This window comes from Nyctibius grandis, chromosome 9 (assembly GCF_013368605.1).
Source record: "Nyctibius grandis isolate bNycGra1 chromosome 9, bNycGra1.pri, whole genome shotgun sequence".
Lineage (NCBI taxonomy): Eukaryota > Metazoa > Chordata > Aves > Nyctibiiformes > Nyctibiidae > Nyctibius > Nyctibius grandis.
In genome coordinates, this window is record NC_090666.1 from 8,180,270 (window position 1) to 8,205,927 (window position 25,658).

Below are 25,658 nucleotides of genomic sequence, written 5' to 3' on the forward strand. Positions count from 1 at the left end.
CTGTTGTAGGGAAAAGGTCTACATAGACTTCCTTAAGGATATTTCTACACTCTGTGCAGGATGAATCAGATTGCTTCAGTCAGACTGCTACTACAGGCAGAAGCCTGCCAGGAGGAACACTCTCCACTGAACACAGTGCCTCACTGACTGTAGGAGCTGACTGCAAAGGTTGATCTTTACCTGCTAGCCTCTTTCTGAGTCTGTAAGGTGTCGTAAACACAATTTCTTTCTTTCTACTCTGTAACAGCAAAGAAAAAACATGCATTAGAAGATGAAACATATACCCCCTCAAAACAGCCCTCTGCCAATCAAAGAGTAGAATCAGGTTACATTTCCAAGCTATTTCAGCCCACAAGAAACTGGGAAACCAGAGGCAATAAGTATGGAGAGTTCCTGTTTTGCCATTTAGAGGTACAGGATCAGGTTCCAAAAGGGGCTTCATTCTTTCAAATAATGTCCTGAGATGGAGGGTAGAAAACCGTGAAATTTCCAACCAAGATGCCAATCTTGGCCCCTCAGGAAGAGTCAAACTGAAACAATGACAAAGTGGAAATGCTTCAGCTCCCCAGAGCAGTCATCTTCCACATCACACTGTCTATTCGAAGTCATTTGGAAGTCCACTATGAAAACAACCACCAGAACGACACAAGACCACTCAGAATACTAAGCCCAGAAGAAGTACAGCAAAGGGAACCCACGCTGCCTGGGCTCATCAAGTTGTAGTGGCACTTCTTCCTTACATATGTGTAAAGCACACACCGACTTGGACACCACATCAAGTCTGCAATACTTAGGAAACACTTTTGTTAATCCTTCAAAGCAGATGTGAAATCATCAAGGAGTGAACACGGCATCCCAAAATAGCATCTCTTACAGGCACATCTCATCCTAGAACCTTATACCAGAAAAGCTGTGCACACATTTCTAGTATGATGCCATACCATTTTAGAAAGCCAACTGTTTCATAGCACTTACTTTATAACTACCACAACTGGCAGCTCTGGACTGTATCTCTCTGTAGCATCACAAAAGATGGCACCAACTTACATCCCCCCCATTATCACAATTTATTTTTTATAAACCAATGCTAAAGTAAGAAATTGAACGCCACCACAGTTCTTGAATTCCTATTCTAACAGCAGTCTTCACAATTAAGGCTATTTCTTCCTTTGATGAGAAACTGGAAAGCTGTAAGTTTAACTGCATATTAAGGGATTGTCTAACATTCTCATCTGTGTGATGCAAGGAAATAGTCTCTACCCATACTAATTAAGCTGTCAAACCCACTATTTGCCCACTGACTCTAAATCCCATAGTCCTGATTAACGGTAGCTCATTTGAGTTACTCCTGCCCAGTTGGATTAGGAGAGACATCTGTACTGCGGATGATGTTTTTCAAGGTCCGTCCTTTCCAGAACTGTAGTAATTGGCCAATTCAAGTTTTAAAAGTGAAAAAAAAAAACCACGCAAGAAAACCCCAAGCAAGGCAGAGTCATCACTCACCCTCAGCTGCACTTTGTTTGTACTTGAATATTCTGCAAAGCAAGAAAGAGCACTGTTCAGAGTACTGCATATTTTCAACAGTGGCACAAGATGGTCCATTAGAAAAACAGGCATTCACTATTCAAAGGTACACTGCACCAGAATATCAGCTCCCTGGGTGGTTAATCCTATGAGGGAAGCCTCTAGCTCCTCACAGGTAGGCAAGGAGAGAACAAAGACAGTCAATGTTATTACCACAGAAGGCAGCTTTTAATTCTGGTCACAGCTTTGGGAGGCCGTCAGCAGGAGGCAAGAGGCTGAAAAATGAGCCAATGTCCTCTCCCTGAGCACATCAGACTCCATTTCTGAGCACAAAATAACATGCTCTTGCCAGTGCTGACCTGCACTGACTTCTCCCACTTTTTCCCTACAGCATTGGGTGCTTGAATATTATATAATAAAGTGTGAATTTACACATCAACACCCACACAATCCTACCCATTTGGTGATCAACACATCAGCCCAGCTCATAACTCTCTCAAGTGCAAGCATTTCTGTTGAACACAGAGGAAATCGTTAAGTGTCACAGCAACAGATGAGAGAGAAGTTCCTGTTTCCTCTACACCTGTAGGGCAGAATAAAAGATCTGACACCCAGGTGAACCAGAGGCCATGCATACCAAGCAGCGCAGTCTACAATGTTAAGCTGACTAGAGTACTCAAGCATGACAGAAGCTCGCACTCAAGCATCCACTCCACCACCCAAATAGAAACATAACCCCCATTCACTCAGCTTCAGTTCCCCAAAGCATCACAGGACTTACTGCTGCTTTGAGGGGTTTTGGCTGTCTTCTCAGGGCACTTGGAGGGATCAGGTGCAACACTCTGTCCTGGTGTCTGGGCTAATTCAGAGGCTGTAGGAAATAGGGGGAAGGGAAGAAGTTTCACATGTCAGGTACAAAACTTCCAGCTCTGGCTAGTCAGCCATGGAGCCATACACCTGAAACACTCTCAGTATTAATTTCCTAGCTATTTCAGGAAGTACACCAGATACTTCCATTTTTTTTTTTCTAGCCCTAATGGTGAATGTAATCCTTAACAAAGATTTTCAAAGACTGAACTCCTCAGTTAATTCATTTTACAAGTATAGCTGAAGCAATGGCAGAGCACGCTTTGCTCCCTGGGAGACCAAATGTCTTTGAATCAGAGCAATGTTTGGTCATTCTCAATCCTTTAAAACTGCTCAACTGGACATAGCAGAGCATCAGGTATAGCAAACACATCAGTTCCCCAGGAGGTGGGTTCTTGTATTCTATTTACCTCCTTCTACTAATCAGCACAAGCTGAAGCTGAATCAGCGATCTGGATACGGAAGTCCCTCAGATGCTGCTAACAGTCCCTCAAGAAAATCAGCCTTCCATTCTATGACTTGCCTTAGTTTTCAAATTGAGTCATGGCTCCAGGAGGGAGCACCAGTGAAACCTACCTTGCTGCAGAAGGAGGTGTAAGAAACACGCAACTTCCCAAGACACAGCAGGAGCCCAGAGGAGAAGTAAAGAGGTATGGAAACCAGTTTCTGTATAGGGATACAGAAGAATGACCCCTCTCCCTTGGATCACCCTTTGTAGGATATATCAGTAGCTGGGACAGCTAAACACTAATGAAGTTCAGGTGGTGCTGGGCACACAAAGACTCTTCAAGTGAGAAGAAATATAGTGGCAGTAGGGCTCAAGAATCTTATTTGAACCAGGAAGAGCCCACCCTCTCCAGAACTGCCACTTTCTGCTTGCTTCTCCTAAGTCCACAGTTAGCCTAGCAAGTGCGCTCAGACACTTTGAGTAGGAGAAATCCCCAGACACACACAGCTAATACTGCCTTTTTTGACTCTTTGCTACATAATGAGTTATTCTCATATCCTTCTAAATTACACAAATAAAAAGTCTGCCATCCTTTGGCACTTACACACAGGCTTTCTCCCAGCATTAAGAAACTTCTGCTTTTTCTTATGTGTTCATTATCTGTGTTTCTTATCCCCACCATGCCTTTGCTTTGTCCTAGCCCTGTGCTTTTGTTTCAGACAGATAAAAGCTATTGAAATGCTGCAAACATATCTTTTGAATAAACAAAGTGACAAATCACATTAACAGAGTACTCAAAAAAAGACCATAGCCAGAGCAAGAATGAAGGAAGAAAGAGGCAAACATACCCAGCTCTGCCATTTTGCTGGAGCGTTTGGGTGTCTGGAATGAGTAAACTTCACCACCACTTACACTTGAGCCATTTCCCATTGGATCTGTGAAAAGAAATGTTACTTCTAGTAATTTAAAAAGCACTGGTATATTCCCAACCCAAGGAAGATAGAATGCAACATTTTACTATTTGGCTCAAAGGACTCTTTGTACTGCAGGTGTTATGAAATAAATATCATAATAAAATCCTAGAATCATTATCCTCTCCTCTACCTGTTACCACAAGCACAGCCAGAGCTGGTCAGCCCTCAAAAGCAATTTCATCAAGATTGTACAACCCTGACACTTCAAGAATCTCCTGGAGGAGATTCTAAGCTGTGTTAGGTTTTCCCCTGCTAATACCTTGGGCACATATTCCAAGAGCAGCAACATAGTTCTTCTCTTCCAGGACCTCCTGAGCTTCGTCATCTGAAATATTCTCAAGCTTCTTAACAAATCTCTTCACATCAACTGTCAGCTGAGTCTTGTTCTTCCGTACTTTAATACCTAGGATCGCAATAAAAGCTTTAACCTCCTGCTATTTCATTATTTCTATTGCAGTAGTACGCAGCTACCCCATTTAGAGACCAAGTTCCTGTTACACAGATCACTAAATAAATACAATGCTGAAAAGATATCCCACAAGAATAGCTGGTCTGTGCCCTGGTGGTCAGCTGGCCCTACAGCCATTACTCCTTCCTTTACCACAAAAGATGGTCCCTACAGCCTATGAGGACAAGATCCTCATTTCAGCACACACCAGCTTCCACAGTTTGGGAGAAATGACAGTGACTCACACATAAAAGTATTAAACTGCATGAAAGGGGATGGTATTTAGCATCCTCTATCTTCCCTAGCAAAGGGGAGCAAGTGGAAAAGACCTGGCATATAGGCTGTCAGTACACTCATGGGAGAATAGAGAGAGTCCAGCGCAGAGCCACGAAGATGATTAAGGGAGTGGAACATCTCCCTTATGAGGAGAGGCTGAGGGAGCTGGGTCTCTTTAGCTTGGAGAAGAGGAGACTGAGGGGTGACCTCATTGATGTTTATAAATATGTAAAGGGCAAGTGTCAAGAGGATGGAGCCAGGCTCTTCTCAGTGACATCCCTTGACAGGACAAGGGGCAATGGGTGCAAGCTGGAACACAGGAGGTTCCACATAAATATGAGGAAAAACTTCTTTACGGTGAGGGTGACTGAACACTGGAACAGGCTGCCCAGAGAGGTTGTGGAGTCTCCTTCTCTGGAGACATTCAAAACCCGCCTGGACGCGTTCCTGTGTGATATGGTCTAGGCAATCCTGCTCCGGCAGGGGGATTGGACTAGATGATCTTTCGAGGTCCCTTCCAATCCCTAACATTCTGTGATTCTGTGTAATTTAGGCTGAGAGACCTCTGGAGACCATCTGTCCGACCTTCTGCTAAAAGCAGGACCAACAGCGAACTCTGATCAGGGTGCTCTGTGCCTTGTACAGGCAAGTTTTAAGCATCTCCACAGAGGTTCCAAACCTTAAAAGTAGTCAAAACCGCAGCAAAAGACGCCCGTAGCAACCACCCTGAACCTCGGTCCGATTTGATTCTCTACGTTTAACCTCGTCAGGGGTTGGGAAGTCAGCCGGGCTGTTTGTGCCCCTCTCCCAGGCCGTGACACACACGTCGCCGTTCGGGAAGCTGGTACCGAGAGCCGGCGCCCACACCACCTACGGCGGAGGGCACCTGCCACGGTGCCGCAGCTGCCCCTTTCCACGTGCTGGGGCGGGGACAGAAAGAAGCCGCAGAAGGGGCAGTGGGAGGAGAATGACGCTGACGGCCTCGTCCTGCCTGCAGCCCTGCCAAGGCGCTCAGCCCCGGGTGTTGGACAAGGGGCCCCTTCCCGGGGGGCGCCGCGGCTGCTCGGACCCCTCTCCCAGCGCTCTGGGAGCAGCGGGCGGCGCTGGGCTGGCCGCTGCCCCGGGCCGGCTGTACCTGAGTCGTCAGCAATGTGCTTCAGGACCTCCTCGTCGGGCACGAACTTCACCTCCACGACGCCGCTGCCCTTCCCCTCCGGCCGGCTCATGGCGGGCACCCTGCGAGCACCGCCGGGTCAGCCACGTGGGCCCCGCCGCCAGGGGGCGCTGCCGCAACGCGCGCACGGCGGCACGCGGCAGGAACCGTCCCCCGTCTCACCGCGCCGCCCGACTCGAGCCTCGGGCTCCTGCCCCCTCCCCGCTCCGCCGCCGCCGCCGTCGACCCGCCGCGGGCTCCCGGCCGCCCCCTGCGGCGGCAGCAGGAGGCGGAACCGTGTTCACGTCCCAGACAACTGGCGACTCCACTGCCCTCCCTGAGGGCGAGCGGGGCGGGCACTGAACGCAGCCGCCGCGCCTTGACTGACCTGCGCCTCAGCCAATCAGCGACCCCCTTTTCTGACCCACCTCCCGCCGGCGGGAGCGACGAGAGGGCGGGACTTCCGCTGCCAGCGAAGCGCGCACTCTCTGGGCGGGCGGCCGGGGTTGCCGTGGCGACGCGAAGCCGCCGTGAGCGCCGCGCTGGAACCGCCCGCCCCCGCCTCCGTCCCGGGGCAGAGCTCTTCTCACGGCCCGCCCCGGCCCCGGCCCCGCTCTTCTACAGAGAAACGCCCCGACGACAGGAGCTACGGTGAACGCTCCGAGGCAAAGCTCACTCACCCGCAGCCCCCGGCGGCTGCTCCCCACCTCCCACCCCGCGCCCCTGCGTGTTTGTGGGTGGCTGCAGGTGTACCCCGCCTTGCACACACCCATCAACGTAGATCAAAGTTAAAAAACAAAAAAAAAGGCAATTCCCAAAGTATTCATTTCTGTTCAGAAACAGCACAATATTTATTTAACATCTTTATATATTTATATATATATAATTTTTTTTCTGCATTGCAGATTGTGTCGAGTTTTATACATCTCTATTTACAATGATTTAAAATAATTATATTTCATCTCTGGCAGATATGTACAAAGTCAATAGTAACTACATTTCACATTTCAACAACAGTCAACAGCATTAACCAGCTCAGTAAGACAGTTAAGATAATGGCTTACATGCACCAATAACATGATCTTCAATACGTGCCATCTTCAGGGCTAAGATTTTCCCTGGTCCCAGGTTAAAGGACATCATACAGCAGAGGCTGCGGTTATTAAAAACCCGTTTCATTTCGTTTAGTCTTTCACCAGTACCGAATCTTGAAGGTCTGGGGTTCACACCAGCACGCAGGGCAATCCTGGTGAAGAGGGGCTCACATCACCAAGCCTAGCCCGTTTGTCCCCAAGAAGTGGGCTACTTGCTGCTTATGCTCCTTCTACGACAGAGATAAGATTACGTAATGCTAACGTAGTAAAAATCCTCAGAAACCTTAGTTCAGAGAAACAAACCTGGTATGACAGAAAAAAGTAAGAAAATAATCTTTTAACCCTTGCAGAATGTTTCTTTTTGCTAGTAAAATTGACGGCATATCCTGTATTCTTACAAGGACAAAAACAGATCAAAAGATTCATTGTAAAGTACAGGAATTACAAATTTAAAAAATGCAGCATGGGGCACCTCAATTTAGTAGTTGGGGTTTTTTTACAGCAAATAAAAGCTACCATAGTAAATCTAAAATGTATTACGAGTATCTGATTTAATTATTAAAAATCTTTATTAGCTTTTTCCTGGAATCTTCACTACGGAAAAAATGTTAAATGACTCAATTTTATTTAATCATATGGTATTTTTCCATAAATAACCAGCTAGTAATATCCGTCCCAAAAGTATTCACTATCTGCAAGAAAACAGTAAGAAGTCTTGTTTCAAAGTAATCATTGAACACTGGCACACAAAACCACAGAGACACACCTCAGTACTAGGAATCTATTCACACTTTGACAAGTTGGTTTATCCTGAGTGATTGTTAACTCACATCTACTGTATACTTGAAGCCACAAATTTTTACTACTTGCATTTTTCATAAACTAGTAACATGAAAGTCTAGAACATCAATAATAACTGCCTGAACAGAAAGAACAATGTCAATAGCCAGTATTTCTGTCACTCCCAAGTCCTCCTTATTTTAGAACAAAAGGTAAAAGGTTGCTTCATTCGTACTATTTTCTGTTTTGTGATCCCTTCTGGAGAGGATGAGGACTCAAACACCCAGGATCCACTACCAATTTGTAAGGAAGTTTCCATCACAAAGCACCATAGAGTCACTTTAATAAGAGATACTCCTAAACAGAAATCTCCCCTAACCATTTAACCATCTAAACCCAAAAACCTGCGTGAATTCTATACCACATTTTAATGAATGATTAATCATCTTTTCAAGAGTCAAAATTTAAGTTGCTTTAAAGAGTTCTATCAGAATGCAAAGATACTCCACACTCAATTGTGTACATCTCACCAATGACAAAACACTGGGAGCTCACAACCAAGTAACTGGTTAATAAAACTTGATCTCATCGCTTTGCTCATCATGAACAAGCTAAAATGTAGGGCAAGGTTTTACTGTACACACACAAAGTTTTACTATACATCTGTTCCCATCAACAGCTCCTCAAAGGAATACCTTAGTAATCGTTTACGATAGGAGGGATAATTTATGGACCCATTTTAAAATTGTTTGGTCCCTCAGATACTACCTTTGGTAAAATCTGATGAACACAGTGGGGAAAAAAAAAAAGCAGGAGAGGGGGGTAGCCATTCCAAAAGAACGGAAGCAAAAATTTGTAATTTTTCATTAAATCTTGAATACAGACAAATAACATGGGACAGATTTTTACTAAATCCATTTCTGGAAGCTGTAAGGTACCCTTAAGACTACTACAGCTTGCTTCTGAACTTTTAATGTCACAGGCCTTGACACTTGGCAAACTTACTAGGCAAGTTTACCTGAAATGGCTGTTACGTTTTGAAATCTTGTTCCAAGATTTGTTTTATTTTAATCAAAATTTCGTAATGACTATGTGGATATCCTCATACGTATCAGTCTTGCAAACTCCACTTACTGCTTGTTTTCAGGAACTACTGACAAACCAAGCTGCTCACAGCTCTCCATCGTCTTCCACCACTGTATAAGAGGCAGGTGAGTCTTTTGTCTCTTCAGCTGGTCATGACATGCAAATTTTGACAGACTGATACATGTATTTCACTAACACAACACCCATGTCATGATCTGTTACCCTGAATCACCTACAGAAGAGCTTTCCACAGCAAAGTTTATCTGAGTGCCAGTGGGAAAACAAACTAAAAAATAATCAAGAAAGATTAAGACCCATATGCTAGAAGCAAACAGCATTTAAAATACTGAAGAAAATATAAAATATTGAACAATTTGATATAAACCAAGAATGCAATGCAAGTACAGAGGATCTGGCTTCTTTGCTTACCCATGCTTGGAAATGAGTGATATTTTGCAACTTTAATCCTGCAGTTACCCTAAACGAGAGATTTAAATAAATTTTTAAAGAAGGGGCATGTTTACTCTTCTGATGTAAACTATTCCTATAATGTAAATGGTTGTTACAAATAAGACCTAGCTAATGGCTTTAATACTATATTAAACATGCCAAGGTAGCAATATGTTTGGCAATGAGAGAATTGCAGAATTTAAAGATTATTAGATTTACTAACATCAGAAACACCTTTTTGTTTTGTGTGCAGTACATACATTTCATTCAAACATGTTCCATTATATTTTCCACACCTCCACCAGGATTATGACTGCAGTCCCTAGTCTGTATTGCTTGATTATTATGATTTTACTCAAAAAGTTATTTTTAGTTCTCACTTAGTCTTCAAATTAATTTAAATTCGTAAGCCAAGAATAAACAAAAATTTCTGGTTTGTGACTGAAGTTAAAATGCTGAACACTTAAAAGAGACAGCCATTGGTTCACAATAAAATACGACAAGTTTAAACTCTTAGGTTAAAATACAGCCATAGCATAGAAGTATCTATTCCAAAATTAAGTTTTCAAAATATAATTCTCTGAACATGTTATACATTAAATATTGAGGAAAATTTCCCTGGAGCTAAAATTTTCCAAGAACGCTAATAATCTTCATTAAAGAAGTAAAACCAATCACGTAGTATCTGGAGACAAAAAGGGGTTAGAGGCGGGGTCACCTTACTACAGAGTAGCTTTACCACCATTAAGATGCAGGTTTCCCCTTTAATCTTGAAAAATATGTTCATATTTACATACAGTATACACACAGTTGAGGCAATTGATTGTCAACACGTGACAAATGTATGTACCTACCCACACACAAGTAAACCTCACATGGTGAGAAAAAACCCTGTCCCAGTAAACTCCAGTATTCATAAGTAGTGCAAATAAATACTTTGTCAGAAAACAATTTTTTTCCTCACTATTTTGATGTTAAAACAGATAATTTTAATTACGTTAAAGCTAGCAGGAGTATGTTGGAAATGTTGTATTTAAGACCAACACACTTGCAAACTACAAATACTAGATCTAATGCTTACTGTCTGCAACATGATGTTCAGCATTACAGAATGAAGTATGCTGCTAAAAACCTCTTCCAAATTCACATCAGAAAGGGTGTTCAAAGAAATCTGCATTTAAAATGGAAAGCGACATACAAAGTCTCCAAATGAAAACTAAAAGGATAATACAGCAATTTAAACTGTCATCTTGCAACATTCATTTTAATAGGTATTTTTACTTCATCACTTTGCTGCCTGCAGGATGAAAAAATGGCTCATCATTCAACTAAAAAGCTGCTCACAATAAACCCCTGAAAAGAATAATCAAGCTGGAGTTCCCAATCCCAACGTTTTATATTTTCTTAAAATTATAAAGCCCAACAATAATGAGTTGCAAAATAGCAGCATATTGTGATGTGGTAAAAACTGTATCAAGGAATAATTCATTTATCCCTATTTAAATGTATATATACATCAAAATATAGTACCCACACTTCCTCACCTAAGAATTACATGTATGTGCATGCATGTGCATGTACACAGGGAAAAATGGTAGCGTTCTGCTTTTTGACCTTCTTTTATAATGCTGCAGTTGCACTGAAATACTGCAGAAATCTAAATTTAGTGCCTCGTGTCAAGTACTAAATGTTCTAAAACAAGACACAGCAGAGTGAATTCAGGATAAAGAGATTTAAGTCTAAATATTTGTCACAGGTGTCAGAAAATTTAACTACGTTTTGTACTTTGTTTCGTACTTAGCATATATAATCAGAAAGCCAGCAGATTATTCCCTCAACCCATATCCCAGACACTTCTAATTTTATTTCTGCCACAGTATTTCGAAGTGTACTGAACTTCAGTGTATGAAAGTTCTGCTATGACCTTACCGCACCTTGGCATAGTTTGAGACACATCTAGAAGCACTAATGATAAACATGATACACAGCACTGGCAAAGCCTGTTATCACAGCTGGTTTGTAGATATTGGTGATGACTCATTTGGTAAGATAGATGTTGAACAGCACTTGTCTGAAAAACGACAAAACAAGCTCCCACAACGGAAACATTGCACTAAAAAGGGTAATTTTGAGAAGTTATAGATGTACCACATCAGCACATAGCAAAAAAATATTTTTTTTAACATGGATAAATTTAAACTCTCTAAAAGCCTTATATGGGGTAGGTATATATACACAAGAACAAACCAAAATACAACGGATGAAACAATAACAAAAGGCACAACATCAAAATGAGAACTGTAAAAACATCTTAAAAGGTAGTTTGACTAAAGTTTTAACCAATTCGAATTTATGCACGTACATTTGACTTCCCTATCTGAAGTCACTGAGGTGTCTCACTTTCCTGAAATAGTTTAACAGTGTGGGACCCCACACAGAAGAATATTAAAAAAAAAAAAAAAAAAAAAAAAAATTTGGCCTGATACCAATTTAAGTGTCCTAAAACTTCTAGAGGAATGTTTATAATGGCAAAGGTAGAAAGTAGAGAACCTTGCTAACAAACATCTCTACTTTTAAAATACTAAAATAAAGTAATTCTTAAAAAATTAGCTGATGCTCCTGACCTTTTCTTTGCCAAAGATTTAAGCAAATTATTTGGTCCTTTTCAATTTACAGTGACGGCTCTTTAATAGAATTTCCTTTGTGATGGTCTCTGTAAACTTTATACTCTGAGCCACGACTTACCAATTGTCTCCACTAGGAAAACTTTATAAAATAAAGAAGCGTTTAACCATATACAGCTTTTGACATTTTTACAGAAAATGCCTTGTAGCTTAATCTCAACTTTGCCTTAGTTCCATTTACGTGTGACTGGTGATCCTTAAAGATTAACTTCATTTAGAAACAGTAAGGTTTTCTTTCTTTCTGATTATTCTATTTACTCTTTAACTGAATTTCTGCATCAGTCCAGATGCCATTTAATTCACTTTATGAAGATAAGATATGAAGACTAGACTACCAAAGTGACTAGTCAAACCACAAAAAAACCCTTCCAATTTGTAAATGAATTTTAATGTAAATTTGAAAAAAAAAAGTTCTATTTGAAATAAAGAGATTCAGGAGCAAAAAAAAAAACAACCCCAAAACCAAATACCAGCAACGCAACACCATGTCATTGTCCTGAATTTCTTAAAGACTACCATTCAAAGATAGTCTGCTATTTATAACTGCTTATGTTTATCCTTCACAGTGACAGTGAAACCAAAGTGCCCACATAAAAATCGTAACTCTTTCCTGTGGGTTTACGATTTGTAAACTTCCAGGATATCATATGTGACTTAAGCATAGAGGATGAACTTTCCCCTTTTCTCTCTAGCAATCGAAAAGGAGATAGGGAGAGATGGAGAGAGAATAACAAACATTCTCCTGCGTAACCAGAAATGTGCTTCTAAGCAGTGTTCTCCAGTATAAGTACCAGCCAGTGCCCATACACCAGTCATATACACTCAAGGCTTGGCTCAATGGCGTGAGTTCTGAATTTTCTAGAGTAGGGCAAATCCACTAAGATAAGAGTTAAAAAAACTCAACAGATTATACATACCAAGGCAATGAAGTGTGATCCTTCTGGGAAAAAAAAGGACTGTCAGTACCCCTTTGCACAAATGCTGTTTCTAGAAAAGCATTTCACATTGAAGCTTCAGTGTTTCTAGCAAACTATTGTCTCTATCCCTGAGACAGCCCCTTAAGAGTATGGTCTGTCTGGACTGCAGGATTCTTCAAATGACTCCATGATTGAATTCAGGGACACTGAGAAAGCAGCTGAGGGGGGCGGGGGTGTCCAACAGCCATGATACCATAGAAAGCAGCCTGAGAAATACTCTTTACCTGAATACACCTTTCAACTCAATGATCAGCACCTCACAAGAACAACAACAAAAATAGAGCAGAGCTAGCCATTAGTTCCTGGGAGAGTAGTGTTTCCCTCCCACTTACAAACCAAATTGCTTTAACAGCATGGTGTTGTCTAAATTTTAGTCTATATGCAGAATGACCCTGTGTCCTGGAGGGGAAGACATGTAACATTACATATGGCTACAACGCCATTAGAAGTGCATTGTAACCTACATTATCTACTTACAATCCTCTCTCTGAGGGAAAACAACTTGTTAATATGCATGTCTCAGTTGCTGAACATCAAAAGCTTCTGGGATGAGAGACTGGGGGCAGGCAAAAAAAAACTACCCTCATTTTAATGAAAAAAGTGCTGTAGGCAGCCAGGAGCAGCAATGACAATCCCCTCCCCAGAACTGATCGCACAGACTCAGAGGTCCAAAGTCACACTAGAATCTCTGAGGCACTCCTGGTTCTGAGAAAGCAAAGTCATGATCCAGTAGTCTTTGCAGTACTGTAGACCGAGAAAACAAACCCGTTTCTATTTCTTAACAAAGCCAAAGCATCATCTCATAGGGATCACATTCACCATTTCCGCCGGTGTCTCCAGTCTCACAGTGTTGAAATGGGACTGATCAGCCTACGATGGATTGCACATCACCCAAGGAGAAAGGAAGGCATGGAAAAAAGGCATACAGTACATTATATACTGCTTCACAACCATGTTTACAAGGTGGTGGGGAGGATGAAGGTGAGGGAAGAATTATTGCTGTTTCAGTAATAGAGTATGATAGCTAAACCAAATCAAACAAGATCACAACAGTCAGTATTTTCACACTGTGATATGATGGTTCATGTTTTGCCTAAGGATGAACTTGCCTGGGGATTAAGGGGAAAGAGGGAATCCTAAGGAAGGGAGTCAAAGTTACACCTGGGATATCAGCTGCATATTGAAACTTGGAGATCGAGACTGCTTGGTTAGGGGAGCTCCTGGGGTAAGAAGATCTTTACCTTCCCCAGCTTGGCCTAGTCGGTCCTCTTGTAGGCTGATAGTTGAAAACCGATTGGTGTTGCCAGCTGCTAGATTTGTAACACCCTCTGTACCAGCTCCAACACTGGAGCCTGCTTGACTGCCATTCACAAAGTCAAATGATTTACTGGAGGAAGCACTGGCGGTCCTGATCAGGCTCAAACTGTTGGCTTTTGGCACCACTTGCCCAGCAGGCAGGCTGAGGTGTTTCTTAGTAGGTGTCATCTCAATTATATCTGCACCAAGGTCAGCAGCTTGGTGCACATACTGCTTCCGAGCTACTGAATCTCGAGGGCTCTCATTAGATTTTGCTGCAGAAGAAGTTTCTTTATCCTTAGGAGAACGCCCACTTGCTGTTTTCCTTAAGCTGCCTTTCTGGGATACAGATGATAGAGGTTTGGTCCCAGCTGGCTGGCTGCTGAGTGAAGCTCCTGATGAAAATCCTTCATCAGCATCATTAAGGTTCACAGATTCCTCTCTTCCATTTACACCTTCAGCATCTATTAAGAAAAAAGAAACAACCAAAAAAACCCCAAACCAATCAGGACACACAGTAAGCATTCAAGTTACACGAAGACAAAGATGCGCACAGCCTGTCAAAACAAACCTTATTTGTTAATCCACCTGGTTTCCACTTGCTGAAAAATTTCTGATTCTCAGCCAATAATCTCCCTGTCATATTTAGAAGAATAATGGAATCTAACAATAAGTACTCCCTGAGCTTGATTTGCCTTTCCTCTACACCACTTTTACCAGTCAGAACATCTCCCGAACTTTGTCGATGAACAAGAAGAATTAGGCTCCATTTGTTTAATTTTAGTTCTGTCTGCAGATACTGGTGCCCATTCTCCTTCTACATGTGGTTAAAAAAAAAGCCTTTCAGACTATTTTTATCCTATTTTGAAGGCAAGATCTAAGCATGTTCAGAATCTCTTCCAGTCAGAGTAAGTTCTGGCGAGTGCTTGGTAAGCTTCAGAACTAGGCTATTTCCTAGGCCAGCAATCACAACACTCCAACAGAGGCAGAAGGCTTCAGTTGTCTGTAGCTGGCACTTCAGACAATGTGACTATACTTTCTGTGGGAGATCAACCTAATTCCTAGTTTTCTCTCCTCCACAGCTCAATCTTCCCAGCATTTCCAGCAATCCTGTCTATGTGCTTCTACCATATTTGCTTTTATCTTGGCATCTAGATTTTTCAGAGAAAAAAAACAACCCTTGTATTAATAGAAATTTAACCTCTGAAACACTTCATGTTGTAGAAGAGGCACTGTACTTTTGATTGGAATCTCGAAAAAAAAAGCCCGACAATCTTTTTTCTTAAATCCTTGTTTTCAGGCCTATAATATGAATAGGGCTGCACACAAAGACTTTTTTTTTTTTAAATCTTATTGCAGTCCTTTTTCTAAGCTCCACGTACCCAAAAGAAGAGTTATTCTTTCAGTAGAAAACTGAACAGCATTCAAATTTCAAAACTGAAAATGGAGCTTGAGTTCTTGCCCCATATATCTTGTTTCAATAGGAAAAAAACATAAAATTTAACCATGTTAGCAAAAAAGGAGGCATTCAGGCTACAAGAATGTTGCTTTTCTTTAAAAAAGCTGTGGAGCCTGATTATTTGTGAGAAATCTGCAAAGCCTGTCCCAGCTAAAGCCACTGTACTGCTCTACTGTCATTTTGTTCAACCCAGCTTGCTGCCAAGCAAACATGTTTAAATCTCTTTTGTGGAATGGGGAAAAAGTGGTGGCAAGAATCAAAAAGATTCTAACATTTGAGTGGAAGCTCATCCTTTCATGCTGATTGTTAGCAGAGCACTAAGGAACATTTTACATTATGGCAAGCAGAACAAAGCTTTCAGTGTTGTTGCCGCCTCTGTGTAGCAGGAGTATAGCCTGATCCAACTTCACATTTCTGAAGTGTAAAGCAAAAGAAAAACTTTACAGGAAGGTTTTATTATTCTGTTTTAAACTTACTACTTCTTTTTAGGAAATTTTGCCTTGGAATTACCATTGTAAGCTGTGTATCAGCTTACAAAAGATGTTCAGCCATCTCTAGATCAGACCATTCTCAGGCCTCTCTCAGAACAATGTAATCTGAGATTATTCTGTAGTTTTGTATAGTTCTATTTGACTCATTAGCCTCCCAGAAGCAGAAAGGTAATATAGCCCATGTTACTGCAGTCTTCCTTCCTTGGCAAAGCCTTTAGCCTTAGAAAAAGAAGCTTCTTAGGGTTCAAGGGCTATTATTCAAATGAAGGGTATGTTACTTGCTTTAACTTCCTGTAACCATATTTAAAACACATATACTTTCTCCCACTCCTGTGCACCCCATTTGGTCAAACTAGGCCTTCATCTTCTCATTCAGACATAAGTGTATTTTCTTACATTAGACAGTGACGTATTTTATTCACAATCCACCACATCTCCATTCCCCCCGCCAACCTTCCCACACATAATCAAATATGCTAATAAAAATATGATGTAACCGGAACATACTGAAAGCAAGAGCACTTCTTCAATAAACCAACATTTATGTTTCTTTATATAATCATGCAAAGCTGGATGAAAGCGTGTTTGGTTACAAGCAGCAATAGCAGCAGCTGAAGTCCCCTCTCAAGCCCTTCTTATTCAAACAAAAGGTGTGTAACTTGCAAGAAGGTATCTCCACAATACTGCTAAGCTTTTTATTATTACAAGAACATTAGTCATCTTCGATGTTTACGTTAAAACATTGCTGAGTAACAGGATGCTAAAACAGGCATTCCTATTCAGAGACAGTGAAGCAGAAGAGTCACGCTGGAAAAGTGGCATTTTATCCACTGAATTTAAAGACAAGACTGAGAGGGGTTGTTGCAAGTTTTTGGATGCTGGAACTATACAGAGGCCCAAGCAGCTCAGCAGTGCTCAAAAATGAAGAAGATAGAGAAGACAACATGCAAGAGAATTTCTGTCTAGTCAGATCCAAATACCTACAGAAGTTCTCAGTGGGATTGAAGTAATTCAGGAAACACATATTCTTTTTCCAATACATGTTATTTTTCCTCTAAAAAATACTCTCCGAAACAATAAAAAAAATGTTTGAGTCCTTACATACTTTGTTTAGGGGGGGGAACCAGGATGAAGTCATAAAGTTTTCTTTTTTTTTTCCCCCAATAGACCAATAAGACAATTAAAAAAGAAAACAAAACCTAAAAACCTACTCCTCCCAAGCACTCTTCTACTGTAAGGCCAGAAGAGAAAGAGACAGCGCAACCTGACAGAAATCATATCAATTGCACTATAGTGTGCAATCAGGACTCTCACTCTTCCTTATGAGAATAAGTCTATCCTCAAAGAATTCATTATTTATGCCTGTACATAACTAATCCTGTAGATGTAGATACAGCATTCTCCAGTGATCCAAAATAGTGCACATAACCACAGCTGCTACCACCTGGAAGTGGAATACCTTGTAAGGCATTACTGAGTCATTCTTGAAATCTGCCTTTTTCTACTTATTGTATCAAAACACTGATCTGAAGGAGTTTTATACAGCTTTTTAAAGCAACTTTTTCTGTTTATCCTTCCCATACCTGAAGGTTGAAAAGTCAGTAGAAATGATCACTCTCTCATTATATTGTTTGACATCAAAATTATATTTATGAGAGGAAATTTGCCAGCTGAAACTTTCTGTGAAACCAGCATCAGTAAAATAATAGACCACTATATATATATACACAATTCTATACCAATAATCAAGCCAAACGGCATTCCTTGGCCTTCTCCCAGATGCTATCAACTGGCAGAATTCAGTTTCCCCAAGCATGTAATTATACACTGCTAACATTACAGAAGTAAAAGGTATTCAACCCACTTCTATCAAAGTAAAGCATGTGGAATGATGCCTTATCCAAGAACATGCCAAATTATATAGATGTCTTAAAACAAATTAAGACTAGAAGGCCACATCTTTATCAACTTCTTTCCCACTTCCCGTCTCTCCTAGAAGGTTCTCTGCAGCTGAAGACTTCTCCATATCCTTCAGGTCATGCACATGCAAAGTTTAGTAAAATGGAGTAAGACCAACTGAACTAGTGAATTTAGGAGAAGACAGGACTCATTTACTGAGCATGCTCAAATCCACTATGCACCAAGGAGTAGATTATAAACCTGCACTAAACATTTTCATGCAACTATCTTCTACAGAAGCATGATGTCTTAATTATTGTTTGATAGCAACTCTGATTAAGGGTAAGGATTCTGTGATAACACCACATTAAAACTCCAAATTCTCCAAATTATTGTTTCCAGAAGAACAAATCTGAAACCTATGTAGCTCATATCGAAACATGCAAATAAATCTCATTTATGATCAACTGATATGCTTATAGAGGTTGGAAATATTCAGATAGAAAAGACGACTTAAGACATGAGAACACTTGAAAATATGCTTAGCTAAATTTGCAAGAAATTGATTCTCATCTCAGAGGAGAAATCATGGTTCAAATTCAGTACTCAAAACCATGGCTTTTATGGAGTAAAGATGAGAAAATTAATGGATGAACTTAAGCACAATAAATTTCTACCAGCTACTCTATCTGCTATACATAGCTGCAGAGCAGACATACAAATTCTTACAGCATTTGTGTGGATAGCGTGACTGAGAAAGAAAGCAATAATTGTTTCTAAAGTTTTTAGCAACATGACAACCTGATTTCTTCTGGAAAAAACAAATGCTTTTTTTGGTACTTGTCTTTAGAGCAGCCAGCTCATTCATGTAAACGAGTTATATGTGTATGATTTTTCAATTAAAGGATGACTGGCAAATAAAAACATCAGCAGCTGTATATCTGTCTTAGATATGCTTAACAGGAAACTTTGTTCTTGGAAATTTAAAAACTGCAGAATAACAAGACACTATTGTAACTAAGTTGTTGCCAAATCCATTTATACTCTATACTGTCTACTTTTCAGGACTAGATTCATGTTCATCTGGTGCATTTTTTCCTTCTGAATATTAGATTAAACATGCTCAGTAATAGAAAGTTTCCAAGCAATCCCAAAGGTCTTGGTTATAACCCCGTATTTTTATTTTTTTTTTTTTTTTTTTTTTTTTTTTGCCATGCCAAGCAGTCTTTCACCACACAGATGCAAGCCCCAGGCCAGCCCACGTGATAACAAAAGGTAGTACCTGACCTGATGTTAGGTATATAGGGGATGCGTGTATTGCAAAGAGAAGCTAATACACCCTGGGATAGCGGAAACACACACTAGAATGGAAAGAAGTTCTGCTTGGGGATAGGGAGCCAGGATCCTCCTCCAGCAACTGCCTCACTGACTTCTGCCTCCTCATCTCTGTCCTACCCTCTGTTGTGGCTGCTGCCAAGGTGGGCTCCGGGAAGCCATGCTCAGGGGTCCTGCGCATCAGCACCTCCCCCTCTTGCTCACGTTTGATCCCTAGGTCTGTGGAGCCGTGTTGGATCGGTGAGCCAGGTATGCTTGAGTCAGCCTCGTTTGAGAAGTCAAAGCCATCTGGGATTCAACATATAACATTTTAGTGCTTTTCTATTCCTTTCTTGGCATTCCAAGCCAGGCAGGGAAAATAGAGGATTTATGCAGACACGGAACAAACACAAAACACTACCCATGCTTAGTTAAAAGTTGTGAGAACATCCACAGAAAGGGACAGGTGGGCTACTCTGTAGACCAGAGACTAGCAAACGAATATAATGGCAACTACAGTGAAGACAAACATGACCCAGAGTCCTGAAAACAGAAGACAGCTATTTGTTTTCCTGGACATCCTGATTCAGATGAAGACCAGAGGTCATCAAATCCTTTTTGCACATGATGGAAGGGGGGGAAGGAGGGGGCGCAGACAAAAAGAGTACCACAGGAAAACATGTAATACTTGTTTTCAAGGCTCCTTTACGCTCAGTTTATTTTTAGGTTATTCTACTTTTTACTTTCAGCCATTTATGCAGCTTTTTTCAATCAATGTTTTATACATGCAGCAACAAAGCTTTATAAGTATGACAAAATGATTTCAAAGCAAGCTTTTTGCTATACCTACACTGAAGATGTCATCATATCAATGTAAACACTACTACATATTCTTCTTTTTCTTCATACAGTCAAGCACACTTCCATACAACATAAGTACTCACTGAGGAAAAATAAGGACTAATTCTAAGCCATCCAAAGCTATTTTATGACATGGCCTCTCTCTAAACTGGGCCACATGACGGTAGGAGTGTGATGTTCAGCTTTTCCCTCTCCCACTGGCTTCAGTAGCTTTAGGTAGCTGGAACCCTATCAAGGTCTGAATAATACCATTCATGCCCTGAGCTATTTATGATGGGAGGCCGTTGAGTTTTAGCATGGATTAACGAAATAACTCAAATTCTAAGCCAAACTCTACCCCTACAATTTGATGCTGTGTTAGATGGAGAAAAAATGAAGTCATTGAACATTTTCCAGCTTCTCCATTTTCTCACCTATCTCATGGGTTATCACCAAATCAAAAACAAAACAAACACCCCAAATGTTCATGTTCATGCAGTGCTCCGAAGATGTAAAATAGTATACATTGTTATGGAGTGTCACTTTTCAAAAACAAATGAACAAACACCCCCCCCCTTCCCCAACTGTTCTGAAAACATTCAAACTCAGAAGCCAGATTACATTGATGATGATGAATACAGTACATTGCAGTATTTGCTCTTGGCAGAGGAAGCTCACCTTCTCTCCTCCAGCGATGACGACGGATAGAAGCTGTTGTAATAGCAGTCCGAGAAATCCTCGGCACTGTTGGAGTAACTTCTACTTTCAGTACCTTCTGGCCTTCTTGCGAGGCATCAGGAGCATCAAAGGGCAGCGAGTTCTTCATGGCGTTTGCAACCTAAGATAAAAGTAAAATGCTGTACTACTACTGTCCTTGATTGCACTAATGGCAACGTTAGATCTTTTGCTGGATACCGAAAGGGAAACAACCAAGAATTGTTAATTATGCCAGATGCCATCCAGATGGATAGCCCCATCCCCAAGATTCACATTTGATAACTACATTGAAAAACTCATCACAAAACTTTTACCAAAAATATAGCTGAACTTTCTCCATTTTTTTGAGGTAATTTATTTCATTCCATGTTTGCCATATGTACTGACAGAGGTAACAACCTACACAGGAAGGCCTCCATCCAAAAGAGACTATAAAATGACAAGGAAAATACCATTTATGTTTTATGACAAGAATTTCATAAAACTAAGTCACAGGCCAAGCCAATGGAAACAGCATATGGCCTTGAGCATGGGGAAGACAGGGTTAGTTTCCACCTCCCCTACCCCATTCCTCCCCGCCCCAGCCCCCAAAAAAACCCCAAAACTAACAAAGGGGAGTAGACTGCAGGTACTTGCAAAATTTTTAAAAAAACTGTAACCTAAGCAATGAGCATCAAATCATTAAAATACATTCATCTTTATCAGATCTAATTTTTTATTGTAATAGCCTATTATAAAGTCAGAAGTTTTGTTTTGCAGGTTTGAGGGGAACAAGTGACCTATTTTGGCTTTGATGTTTTAACTGCTTCTTTGAATTTCCCATAAAATGCCTTTGTGGGATTAGAGGCTTACTTTAAAAAATAAAAAAAAATAAAGCAACTTTCAGTTAATGTTTTCTAGTCTACAAGTAAATTGTTCAAAAAGTGAACTTGTATACCAGCTCTTGAAAAGCAAGCTGAGTCTCTGTGGCATGTACAGTATTCAACAATAACAAAGTTGCTGCACACAAAACATGATTTAAAACTTTAAAAAAAAACCCTAAGTAAACACACCTTGATTTTCCGAAATCTTACTGACTTTATACAACCAACCAGCAATAAAAGTATTAGACACATTTTAAACTTAACATCACAATTTCATTCATAGATCTCTTATGTTTCACAGACGTCTCACTTCCTACATGCTCTTTACTCCCCCTCTAATGAAGAGGGTGGATAAAATAAGAGGGTCAGAGACATCTAGACTTCAAATCAAACAACTATGGAAAATGTAACTTGCTAGTCTCTATAAAATCCTACCTAGTAACTGTTCCCACCATAATTTGGGCAGGCTATTCTCTCTGCTACAGCTTAGAAGGAGCATTATGAAAAGCAACTTTACGTTACCTCCTAATGGATTTTCTCTTGTATCACAAAAAAAAATCCATTTTGCAATCTGAGAGAACAGAGTTCACTATAGAGAATAAGGCAAGAGAAACACATTTATTTAAATACATATGGTCTGCATGTCTTAAATCCATGTAGTCTACTTGTTAGCTCAAGGCAAAGGCATGTACACCTTATTTTAAGACATGGATAAAACTATAAGGTTGACTGTTCTGTCCACTCAAATTAAATACAGATCTGCTTTAGAACATGCATCTTCGCAAGATACTACGTTTTTCTGACAATGCATACATACATTTTCCTTCTTTTTAGACCATGTTATTTTTCTAAGAACAGGCATTTTGTTTATTGTATAAAGACTCGTGGCTAGCTGATGGAGTGGTGTCAACTGTTTAGCACATTACTATAACCAAGTATTTCCTAGTTTTATGCTGTAAGCAACATTTGCATATGTTCCCCTCAACCTAGTGACAGAATTAATGCACTTTTAAACCTCATCAATGTTGTCTTGATATTCTGAGGTTGCCAGAGGCCTTGGAAATTTAAGGGACATCCCAGAAATTCCTTGAACTCCCAAAGCCCACATATATCAAATCTGCTTAACTAAGTCATCTTTCCTTAGCATTTGCAAAAACACAAACTACAAGATATCTACTAAACCACTGGAATAGACCCTATTGGCAGAACTTTGTATTATTAGTCTTGTGAAGATCTTGCGTAAAGTTTGATAAAAAGACTGTATCAATGCATATGGCATGCCGTAAAAGCTCTGTGAATTAAAGGTGTTTATTTGCATTATAATAAAGTCAGTGATGTTCCTACAAGTTACAATAGGCAAACCATCCAGCAACCATGAGAAGAAATTAAACTGTTTCAAACAGGAAAGCTACAGATCACAGGATATTAACTAAACCAAAGACTTTTCACTTCCTGGGCAGCTGGAATGGCTGCCATATAGCTGATCCTGATCTCCAGCTGCCATTATGATCCTGTAACTCCCCACCAAACATCTTCTCCACTGCATTCCTGTCTGACTTCTAACCAGCACAAAAGATTATTGGCACCATCACAGGACTCCTCCTTATCATTCTGCCTTCCACTTGTCCAACATTGATTTGCCCTTTGCTAGCCAATTCTCTCAGCCTTGTTTGTGAACTGCTCTCCTATCCACACGTAGGCCTTTTTCCACAGCATCCTCTCAAAACTGTACAAACTGCGTTCACCCTATCCTTGATCACATTAAAGACTTCAGAAACTCACTTCTGCTGTATTGAACCAAAGCAGATCAAGTTCAACAGTATACAATGGTTTGCCTTCCCATCTTCTACTCACTAGAGTTGCACCCTCTTTTGAATAGGTACCCTTCTCAGTATACAGGATTAGATTCCAAAAATTAGTAGCAAACAGGTTCTGCAACAGGACCAGAAAAGTGAGAGAGCACTTCTGCTTGTTGAACCTTTTAACAGCTGGCCCTTCCTAACAGCACAAATTGTACTTCTGGAGACTGAGAATCATACAGAGATAAAAATCAATGCAACAGTAAAACTTTGAAACCATCTAAACAACCAATTTGAATGAGTCACAGCCCTTCTCTGACAGAAAAAAAACAAAACTGCAATGCTTCGGGATGCAAAAAACCTTGCTCGCTATGTCTAATTCAGCACTGAAAGGCAGGAAGACAAACAAACAGCACAATTCAGACTTGGCAAGCCAAGTCTACAACTATCAATGACAAAGGAGGGCTGGTTTCAGGCCAGACATCCACTCTTGCCTACCAGAAAGGAGCTCTAACAAAAAGAACATCCAATAAAAGCAGTAAGTACATCAATAAAATACACTGGATAAAGGTGCTGTCACAATAGGGACTTGCTGATCCATGCTTCTTGTGTACAGGCTAAGAAAGCCTGCGCACCTCTGCACTGAAGACAGGGATTTCCCTCTGAAACAAGTGCAGAACTCTTGTGTTCAGAGGAAGAGAATGATTGGAACTGAGCTACTCCCCAGGTCCAGGCTAGCTTGGTAGTCCTATTGATTCTTGGTGATTCGTTTCCCTCTGTAGAAACTCCCAGTTTTCATGACTATGAAACCAATACCCAGTGTTTCTTAACAGAGATACTTTTCTTTTCCCAGAAAAAGCCTTTCCTTGCATTACTTCTGGCCCTTTCCAGTGCAGTCTCTAACAGTGAAAGAAGACTGCTTCTACATTACAGATATTTCATAGCTTTCTGATGCTGCTCTTTCAGCTTTTTCTTTTTAAGTCCACAGGCAATATAAACCTACTGAAATAAGAGCATGGATCTACTATATTGTCAAAAATATTTCTCCAAGAGACATACCCAGACACAGGGACCTTGATGTTTCTGATTGTAATGATGACTGACGGTATTCCCATAATTATACAAATAGCTTGAATATACATATCTAAAAATAATCCTAACATGGGGTTTTGCCTGAACATTAAATGGAATTCAAAGAATTTGCTGCTGTTAGGAAATCTTAGGCCAAGGCTGAACTTTAAACTTATCTGGGATGCTGCACAGACAATATTTTATTTGGTGCCAGTAGTTTTAAGTTTAAAATACAAAATTTTATAATGCTGCTAAACTATACACATCTCCTGGAGAATGCAACAAGGTGAAAGGCCTGCAAGCTTTGAAAAATCAAATCGCTTAAATATATAGCATGAAGCCAAGGACATGCAGGTCATTATTTTTAGAAAACTGACAATTTCTTAAAGCTGCTTTTAAAAAATTACAGTAAAACAAGATAAGAAGTAAGGCAATGACCAGAGTATTAAGAAGAAAACCCTATGGATGTGCCTGCATTCGTATGCATGAAAAACCTGACAACTGGGGAAGAGGGAAAATTGGTGATGTCATGACATCACTGACACCAGACAATGGGATGGAGAGACAATAGTAGCTTTGGAAAAAAAACAAAAACATTGTAGAAGATTCTTACAATTAGAAATAATCTCTAAGGACAAACTGATTAAAAATGTACAATAAGGACTGAAAATTGTCATATCATCAATTGAATTAAGTTCCAGATCCTCCTACACACCTTTTAAATGTAGTAGTTTAATAGGTGGCCCAATTCAGCAGGTTCAATATTTAATTTAAACTTTCAGTCTGATGGAGTGATGAGTCATTTCCAAAAGGAACCAACTATTATAATTCAATGGATACCAAGCATTCAAAATGCAGCAGTGTCAGAAAGCCCATAGATAAATTTTACAGCCAATATTAATTCATCCAGAGAACAATTTAATGTAATTTATTGCAGGAGAGGGATCTCAGATTGCCACATAAAAAGATTTTTCCCAATCCACTCCTTTCTCAGTTACGTAAAAAGCAGTGAAATTTTACTACTGTTAGTTCAGAGCAGCACTAAAGGCTTCTTAGCTGCAATTCTGATGCAGAAACTGAGACAATAGTCTGTTTTACTTTATTCTCCTTAATTTTGCCTCTTATCTTGATCCTCATTGCTACATCTG

The 25,658-nt window shown here is 40.4% G+C and overlaps 1 protein-coding gene across 6 annotated transcripts in view; it reads right to left on the reverse strand.

The window, feature by feature from the left end:
* LOC137667005 (origin recognition complex subunit 2-like) overlaps nt 1-25,658 on the reverse strand; it is a 75,936-nt gene that overhangs the window by 10,705 nt on the left and 39,573 nt on the right. For 3 of the 6 annotated variants that reach the window (XR_011048747.1, XR_011048748.1, XR_011048749.1), the window contains 4 exons: nt 20,739-20,898; nt 19,362-19,529; nt 13,239-14,521; nt 6,539-7,014 (listed from right to left, as the gene is read on the reverse strand). Coding sequence is in view for 2 of the 6 variants with exons in the window: in XM_068407364.1 (XP_068263465.1) it covers nt 181-238; nt 1,504-1,535; nt 2,306-2,395; nt 3,688-3,774; nt 4,073-4,216; nt 20,739-20,898 (571 nt within the window). In the remaining 4 variants the exon portion in view is untranslated. Of the gene's footprint in view, nt 1-180; nt 239-1,503; nt 1,536-2,305; nt 2,396-3,687; nt 3,775-4,072; nt 4,217-5,672; nt 5,925-6,538; nt 7,015-13,238; nt 14,522-19,361; nt 19,530-20,738; nt 20,899-25,658 lie in introns of those variants that run through there. The other 3 variants (XM_068407364.1, XM_068407362.1, XR_011048750.1) reach the window with 3 other exon arrangements.